The sequence below is a fragment of the Triticum aestivum genome, chromosome 5B (assembly GCF_018294505.1).
Source record: "Triticum aestivum cultivar Chinese Spring chromosome 5B, IWGSC CS RefSeq v2.1, whole genome shotgun sequence".
NCBI lineage: Eukaryota > Viridiplantae > Streptophyta > Magnoliopsida > Poales > Poaceae > Triticum > Triticum aestivum.
Genome location: NC_057807.1, coordinates 316,184,139 through 316,193,044, shown reverse-complemented (window position 1 = coordinate 316,193,044; position 8,906 = coordinate 316,184,139). Strand labels below are relative to the sequence as shown.

General features: G+C 41.8%; 1 protein-coding gene across 5 annotated transcripts; it reads right to left on the bottom strand.

Annotated features, from left to right (window-relative positions):
• Nucleotides 1-3,437: 3,437 nt before the first annotated feature.
• On the bottom strand, nt 3,438-8,183 carry LOC123111589 (vacuolar protein sorting-associated protein 32 homolog 2). 5 transcript variants are annotated; one of them, XR_006454556.1, is made up of 9 exons: nt 7,969-8,157; nt 7,319-7,424; nt 6,517-6,616; nt 6,031-6,116; nt 5,860-5,951; nt 5,653-5,767; nt 5,202-5,397; nt 4,319-4,450; nt 3,438-3,786 (listed from the first exon to the last, which is right to left on the bottom strand). XR_006454556.1 is itself a non-coding variant. In XM_044532408.1 (9 exons), the coding sequence occupies exons 2-7, from the start codon at nt 7,394-7,396 to the stop codon at nt 5,206-5,208; spliced, it is 663 nt and encodes a 220-aa protein (XP_044388343.1). In that variant the 5' UTR covers nt 7,397-7,424; nt 7,969-8,157; the 3' UTR covers nt 3,438-3,786; nt 4,319-4,345; nt 5,202-5,205. The 5 variants fall into 5 exon arrangements, 3 of the variants coding, with proteins under 3 accessions (XP_044388343.1, XP_044388342.1, XP_044388341.1); XR_006454557.1 differs by having other exon boundaries at nt 4,319-4,446; XM_044532408.1 differs by having other exon boundaries at nt 4,319-4,345.
• Nucleotides 8,184-8,906: the final 723 nt, after the last annotated feature.

Sequence of the window (8,906 nt, the reverse complement as noted above, 5' to 3'; positions counted from 1 at the left end):
GGGGGGGGGGTATTTTGGGGGGTTTTCACTTAGTTTCCCTCATTAGGTTTTGGGTATGGTTTTCCTTGTAAACTGGATCATCTGTCTTCCTAATGAAATGCAGGAACCTCCTGCCCTCGCGACAAGGTTTCTCAAAAAAATGGTAGCTAGGGCAGTTGACATGGTAAATAAAGATTCGAAACAACTAGCCCCTGCTTTATACAAGCTATAAGCATCGCAAAAGCGAACACATAAGCCAGCAGTCAAATGACAAAGAGCAAACATAGCGACCAGCCTAGCAATTCCATGAATTTAGCAGTCAAATTGTATAATCAAGGGAGGGTAGTTAGAGTCTGGCAAGCACAACTATCTGTCCTCTCTGCTAACACTGATAATAGTATTAAATTAGCTCTAGCTCTCTTTGAAGCAACCGAGGAACTCGGAGATCTCTAAGTGGTGGCTAGCACCTCAAGAAGCTAATAAGTGGCAAGCTTAAGGTTGCGTTTGAGTTTGGCAATGCGGTGGGTTATTGAGTTCTAATTTTCTGAGTCATAACATGTTCTGGTTGAGTTTAGATTATGGAACAATGTTTAACAATTTCTTTGGTATCATTCATGGTCCTCTCTAAGGTACAAATTTGCAATTATATTAGAATTCTCAGAAAGATCCCTCTTAATGTACATGCTGAGATGGGTTTTTTAATTAATTGAAATATCACCTTCATCAAATTCATATAAAGAATTAATTCTAATGACAAGACCCCAAGTATTAGTTAGAAGAGCGTCATCCATTGGAGGTCCTCGAATTCATATGAATAATTAACTCTAATTACATGACCAAATGTATTAGTTAGAAGAGTGTAACCCATTGGAGGCAATTTCTTTACTTGGCAGTTGAAATATTATTATTTTTCTTGCATAGATCTCTTAGTTTCTTAAACATCTTCTCTACTCAGTGTAAGCACACTTCTTTTCTTGGGAGTAGGTGTTGATAATAGCTCATTTGAGTTCCAATCATCATAACTTTTATAGGTGCTATCCAAAAGTTACTTAGCTTCATTCATTGTAACTTTTCCTGCATAACTATGGGCCTGTTCTGCAACGCTCCAGCTCTCAGCTTCGTCAACTCCACGCATGAAGCTGAGCCGAACACTCTAGCTTTACGGAGTTAAAATCTGAGAAGCTGGCGGGCGTCTACGTGCAAAAACTGTGGAGTTTCAGAAGCTAGCATTTGCCAGCTCTCAGAAAACGGAGAAGATAGAGTTGGGTGAAATTACGAAGCAATGCCACCGCCAAGTGAACGATCGAACCGGTACGAGGGAAACATGACGAGCGAACATAACGATTCACCAGTCAACCTGCCACATGGGCTGAAAATAACGTCCACACCCACCAATCCGACCAGGCCCATGCCTCTTTCACAGCCACTTGGGCTCTCAGCCCACTCCAAAACGCTAACTTCAGAAGCTGATGCTGCCGAACGATTTCCAGATCGCCACCTGAAGCGAGAAGCCACTCGAGAAGCCAGATTTGAGAAGTTTTGCAGAAGCTGGGGCGTTGCAGAACAGGCCCTATCTAGTTGCATTCTAGATACTGAGGTTAGACCATTACAAATATGTCAAGCAAAATGTGATCTTTAATCCCATGAAGTGGATTCTTTCTTTGCAATCCACAAAACCTCTTCCAAGTTTTGAGGTAAAGCCTCACTCTTGTTTGAAAAAATATATATGAATATCTCTAACTATAATATGGATATATAATCCCATTTCCCCACCCGTTTTTCTTATTTTAGCGTTCATTTGACCCACTTTTGCTTATTCTAGGCTAGTTTTTCACAACAGTTTATAAATAATTACAACAAAATTCAGCAACTGCAAGCTGAGCCTGAATCTCTTCTTAACTAGCAAAGAATTTATTGAAAAAGCAAATGAGACACTATCAAATGGGCAAGTTTGGCGATGAAGGAACAAAATTCTTTCATGCCGATGCCACCATCATGTATAGAGAAAAACTTGTCACAAGTTTGCATGATGGAAGTGTAGTCACGTACTCCCTCCATTCCCTTATACAAGGCCACTATGAAAAATACATTTTGCATCTATACAAGTCCACTAACAATAATCGAGGCAAAAATTAATAATGTTTTATCGTACTAGCAACTTGTTTAATAGTTTCATGCATGCAGTCATAATGACACTGTGCTACTTCCTTCTCATTCCTTTCTTGTATGCATACAGACGTATTAATGATCCCGGTTAACAAAAAGAAAAGTTGGTTTACAAAGCAGTCATTAAATTTTACCTTGGTACCTGTAATTATTTCGGCTCAGTGGGTAGTCTAACACTGTGAGCCGAAATCTTTTGCAAACCTCCATAAATATAATTAGAAAGATTTCGGCTCATACTAGGTTGCAAAAAGTAATGTTAGATGGCTTTATCAAGACAATAATCATTCAAGACTGCTTTGCCGGGGCTTTTAAGTACTCCCTCCGTTCCAAAATAGATGACTCGACGTTGTACTAACTTTACTACGTGTAAAGTTAGTACAACGTCGAGTCATCTATTTTGGAACGGAGGGAGTAATAAGTATCTCCACTTGCCTTCCTCGAACTATGCTCATACTCAAAACAAAAGGAAGAATTAATGTCCAAGGCTAAAGCTCTGACAGTGTTGCGCCGTCTTTTTCAGCTCTCACTTTCAGTGCAAGCCTGTGAGTTGCTTGATCTTTAGCAGCTGACACAAAATATCTTAGAAACTGGGGAAAAAAAGGATTGTTCATATCTTGTCTTCAGCTAAGGCCTGCACGTCTCTAACAAGACATACTGAAGTTCATATCTTTTTTGGGTGACTATGGAAATCATCCTGTCAACGTAAGCATGATGGTTTCTTTTGTTCGATGCCGAAGGATCGCCTAAACACCAGGGAATTCCGTACTTATTTAAGTCCGAACAAGGATCTCCTTTGGCAATCATCAAACGAATGTTGCGATCTCTTGCGACAATATTGGGCCATGAAGAGTAGTGATTCCATCCCATGAGTGTCCCTTCCATATATTGCAACATGTCAAGGGTCAATTGGTTTCACCAAAAAAAAGAAGAGTCAATTGGCAGTCCCGTCCTTTTTCTTCAGTGAAAAATGTTATTCTCATGTGCTGGCTGGAGTATTTGGAAGTACCATTCCAGCAAGTTTAGTCAAGATTACCCACTTTTGCCTGCCCTTTCCACATGATTGTTAAGTGACTGTGTTCTGGATTTAGGGAATCAGTCTTTTACATCGTTGGTTAGAATTGCGGCCAACATGACGTCTAGAATGAGCACCAGAAGTTTCACTGGCTCCTATGAACTGGGCCTAGAATTTAAGAAATTGGAATAGGATTTTGGCTACCACAAGAATTTGATATCATAAATACCAAACTTAATAGTACTAGTGAGTTGTATATATAGAATTGAAAGGAAAGAACTGTCCCGTCAACACACCAAATTAGCGAACACTGGAATGAGATAACTTGGTTTACATGGCAAGAGATAATACGGGTCAACAGTAAATAGTGTGCCACAACAATGAGCATTGCACACGACCTGGAATGGAGCTGACCGTGCCAAAAATTATATCCGGGAAACAGACCTTCAATCAAACAACTAGATAGAAATAAACACTGGACTGGAGCAGCCTTTCCTGCCTCGTTCGTCAAATGTCTCCCACCCAAGATTATACACACACGGCCAAATATATGTGTAGCCAGACTCGCCTGCGACCACATACCGTCCAGCCAATCATTTGTACATTTCACCTCTTCATTCACTGGGGGCCTGCGGGTTTTCAGTTAGTGTTAAAACGAGTTCATGGGAAGAAACGTGAACACAGAGCATAGGAGCAGATAAAATAAATGGAAAATCGGCATAACAAAATTCCCGTAACAAATGATATTCTTCCAACATCATCCATCTTGGAACAGAATAAAGCAAATTATGTACAATCTCATAACAGTAGCAAGTTCATTCCAGGGAAATACTATCAATATGTCAATTTCAACACACGGTTCTCGTTTTCTTGTAAGCACAAAGAGGCAACACACAACCTGGGTGACAATGTTTTCAGGCGCTTAAGAATTTGTACAGTTGTATTAGTTGGCTTTGGAAATTACATTCTCGGCTCCCTAAACTGGAAATAATTTGCACAATCAGTTCTTTCTTCAGGAGTTTCCCGATGTAACATGCTGACAGACATGATCTGGTGATTCTATCAGTGATAGCACCACCCAGTTGGTCCTGACACCCAGGTCCATGCAGTGGCTCCAGCAGCCACGGCTCGCTTAGTACATGCATGAGTGAAGAAGCTAACCTTCTTGTATGTTGTTCCTCCCAGAAACTGCAAGTCCTAGAGGTGTTTGATCAAATGATGGAAGATGGTGTGGAAAGACAAATGAGAAGGCATAGTTTAAGTAACCATGTCTAGAACGCAGGAGAAGGCTACCTGCCCAAAACAGGGGGATGGGGTTATAGAACATAGCATTCGATTGACAAGAATATATATATTGTGGTGATTCTAGCAAACTAGCTCCAACAAGAGTGTGAAGCAAAATGTTTTGCTGAACCAGTTCAGCTGGACCAAAAAATCCCACCGTACAAACATCTTTGAGATTCAAGAAGTAATCCCAGATACACCAACCAATCCCTCTCCTTTTCCTCATTGTGACAATGTGCATGACATATGTTCTCAATACTAAAAGAATCATTCTAACAAATTCGTAGCATATTGGTCTACATTGATCCTGAATGTGCCAATTGTTTCCGTTGGTGCAGCTGAACTTAAGATCAGAAGAACTTGTTTTAGTGTTGAAACCACTATAAATCAGATTAGTTTACACACGGTTGATCTGCTGGCCAACTCTTCATGGGGCTAGTTGCCAACAGGTTCCCCCACCACCCTCAGATAGATGTCAACCTAGAATGCCAGTTCATGTTTTAATAAGATCATATGTGATCTATGTCTTGGCCAGACCCAGAAAAATCTAATGAATACAATTGCATGGATTAATCTCTTATGGTACATAATATGCAGTTAGTTATTGACTGCATCTATGCACAAGATTTAAGATATGTGTTGACCCATAAAATTTGAGATCACTTCAATTACCAAACTCAGCAAGTGATTAGCAAGTGTTAGTCGGATGGACGGAAGAACATAATACATTACAATATCAAACAAAGGATAAATTAATGACCTGATCACAATGCCATTTCAGCTTGCAGTGCAGCAAGCTCATCCTCCTCAGCCGACGCTTTCTGCGGAGCAGGGCGAGTTGGTTGCGCCTTGCCTGGCACGGTCGTCGTATGAATAGGAATAGTTACAACAGGCTCCAGTAGTTGGGATTCCAATTCTGCTCCCTCCAACTCTTCCAGCTCCGCTTCCAGTTCATCCTGTCAAATTTTCAGTGTGGTAGGTATTAAATGCATCAGAACAAGAATGAAATCTAAACCCCAAGATCATAAATCCTACTCCATCCGTTCCTAAATACAAGTCTTTCTAGAGATTTCAATATGGACTACATACAGATGTATATAAAGATATTTTAGAGTGTAGATTCACTCATTTTGCTCCGTATGTAGTCCACATTGGAATCTCTAAAAAGACTTATATTTAGGAACGGAGGGAGTAATTGGCTAGTGAGTTACCTCGTCAAAATCAGCAGAAGCTCCAAGAGGAGATGACAGAGCATCTTGTATTTGTTTCATGTTTTCTGTCTGTTCATTAATTTCATCCATAGTCTTGTCGACATCGTCGATATTTCTGTAGCACAAAGAAAAATGTTCATCTTGAGACCTCAATTCCATGAAACAATTAGTGGAGAAAATCCTAAATTAAAATGGATCAATACTCACGTTGCTTTTTGCATTGCTTTCATAGCTTTAGCTCCAGTCCTCAATGCATCAACAGTCTCTGTCGTAGCTTTAGCAGCTTCTAACATGATCATCTATATAACAAGATCAACATTGTGAAGATACATGGATGCAACAATCAGGAAAAAAACATAGTCAGAACTAGGAGGTAACCTGATCATGGATTCTCAACTGGAAATTCCCAAGCTGCTCAATTTGCTGCTCATAAAGTTTTTTCCTCTTCAATGATTGGATAGCCGCTGGTGAAAAACAGTGATTCAATTGACACACAGTATTTCTGCAGTTTTGTAATACTCTATTCTACATTACATAATAATGAAGGCCAGATAACATCCCAAGGTAATCACATTTTCTCAACTGAAGAAGAAAGAGTGGACAGAATCAAAATGAATAAGCTGTAATTAGCTACATGAAGAATCATCACTGCTTTAAGTAAAATGACGGTAAAGGCTGGCTGCCATAAAACACTAAACAAAACATGCACCTTATACACATTGGATCAAAATGCAGAAACATAGATATCATTGCAAAGTAGGACCATGGCATGTGTATAACAGAAGTTGATTACCATTTTACTTTGAGAAAAGCATACTGCCTCCAATCAACAGGAGGGGGGTGTGCTATGGTGATCAACCATACCTCTTTTATTCTTTGCTTTTGAGAACTCCTTGGCCCTCTCAAGCTCAGCACCTGCTTTTTTCTCTAACACTTTCTCTTTCTTCTCCAGCATATCAAGAGTCTAAATAAATACATAAAAAGAGTGAGAATTTTAAAATGTTTATATATAATAGGCATAAAAAGTGTCCAAAATCTATTGTAACGCTAGGATAGTTCACCACTAGATCAGCAAATAGAGGCCATCTTCCCTCCTTATAAGAGGCTAATAGCTTAACGTTTGCAACTTCAGAAGCAGACTATGAAAGAAAGGACAGGATTTTATTAATCATACAAAGTTTGCACACCAAATAAAGTTGGACGAAGCTGAAATCACAAGAGAATTCCTACACACTAAATTCCCCATATACCAAGACAGAAAATTAAAGAGATAGTTGATCAGAAACTGCCAATGCGATACAAAATGGCCGTCAGAATCTTAATCGTGCATTCAACAACTTAATTATACAGGCTAGCAAGATTAACGACCTCTTTAATTCAGGACGCGCTGATCCAGTCAACGTCAGCTGAGAAGCATGGCAGTTGCGAACAATTTGCATGGCAATTTATGTTTGCCAAGGACGGCAAGTTTAGTTGGAGAACATGGCAAATCTGCTTCAGTCTATTTTTTTTGGACAGAATTTGCTGTGTTTGCAAACTAAAGTTGCCATAAAAACATTCGATTTGCTACCCCCTCCCAGCGAACGTTCTCCAGTTAGCATTTCCTTTAATTTATCCGAAGTGTAGCCGGCATAATAAAAACAAAACGGTAGACTTGACGCCTCACCTCGTTTAACTTATCCAAAGTGGCCAACGCGCCGGCGTTGGCCTGCTCCTTGGGCTTCCCAAATAACCTGTTGAACATGGTGGCACCTCAAATATGGACTCGGAACCTGCAACACGGAAGCATAGTAAGAGGTATAATCATTCACCGGACAATTATGAGAAGAGAAGCTCGAAGAAATCTGGTGCGCAGCAGCGCGACTAGCAAACAAACACAAGCTCATGACTCACAATCTGGCATTAAGACGCAGCACTTAGATCACTAAAGTAGAGATCTAAAAGGTCTTATATTAGTTTACAGAGGGAGTCAATCCTAGATGGCAAATTCGCCACTAAAACCAGCGTACATAAATACATAACCCACGAGCTAGGAAATCGCTTGGGCGCAAAGTAATACAGTAGTATGTATTTCCTTACAAAGACGACGGCGATGAACTAGCAGTTGCGATTTGCGACTACAATCGTAATAGGCGCAGCTAAACCCAAAAGCATCAGCGAAAACCGAGCCAGGAAGTACCACGACCCGTACCCCGATCCGATGAGAAACCAGCCGCCTAGTCACGATGAACCGACGGAGAAAGAGAGATGGGCGCCGAACCAGGGGAGAGGGGGGTAGGGGCGCGGATCTGGCGAGAGCGGAGAGCGGGCGCTTACCGGATTCGGCGACGGAGGAGTCGAGATTGGGGTTGGCTGGCTGGCTGGCGTCTGGTGGGATTGGCTGCGGGGGTGGGTTGGGTTGGGATTCTGTTTAGGTTTCTGGTTGGGGAGACGAGGGGAAGAAGGAAGGAAAGGGAACGAGTCGAGTTGGAGGCCACGCGGACGGGGACAGCCGCGTGCCTGCGTACCCCACACGGTGAGCTGAAAGAGTAGGCTAAGCAAACGAAACGCACCCTCAATCAATTTCCCTGTTATATTAGAAAAAAAAAAACTCAAAGACTATACAGCAGACGTCAGGTTTTTAGAAAATTCAAGCGAACGTCGCTCCCGTCGTTGGATAAGACGCACGAATCTTGGTGTTGGAGGAATCGTCACATCACGTGTTTAAAGCGTTCACTCTAACAGACGTCCAGATAAACGTTTTAGCCTCACCCACTCGCCCACTCTCTCATTTCCTCCATAATCCGCCGCCATGGTGATTCCCTCAAGGAGAATAGCCGAGGTGGCGCTCGGCTACAAGCTCCTAGCTGGAGCGGCCTCTGGAGGAGAAGGCTAGTGGCGATCAAGCGCTTGCGCGTGAGGTATCTTCAACCCACTTCTGCAAGGTGTTCTTAGTAACAGAGTTGGATTAACTCACCATCCCTGATGCATTCCGTCAACATCTTGAAACCATCTCACGGTATATCGTTCTGAAGACGAGCAACAGATGCAATTGGCAGATCAGGCTCTAGGATGTCAATGGGAAGGTTGTCATGGATCAAGGGGGGGCAGGGTTTGCCATTTGCTCACCCGCTGAAGACCGGCCACTTCCAGAGGTCCTGACCTACGATGCTTTCAAGGTACTGTCTTCGATCGTTATTGCGCAGAGGTGCTCATGAAGTGTGGCCAGCATGAGCCCCCCCCCCCTCCCCGCCATGATTATTGAGTGAGGGCTT

Coding starts and splice junctions, on each gene's coding strand:
- LOC123111589 (XM_044532407.1), bottom strand. CDS start 7,396: ATGTTCAACAGGTTATTTGGGAAGCCCAAGGAGCAGGCCAACGCCGGC. Junction 6,117..6,516: donor AAAAGCAAAGAATAAAAGAG/GTATGGTTGATC, acceptor GTTTTTCACCAG/CGGCTATCCAATCATTGAAG. Junction 5,768..5,859: donor AAAGCAATGCAAAAAGCAAC/GTGAGTATTGAT, acceptor TTTGTGCTACAG/AAATATCGACGATGTCGACA.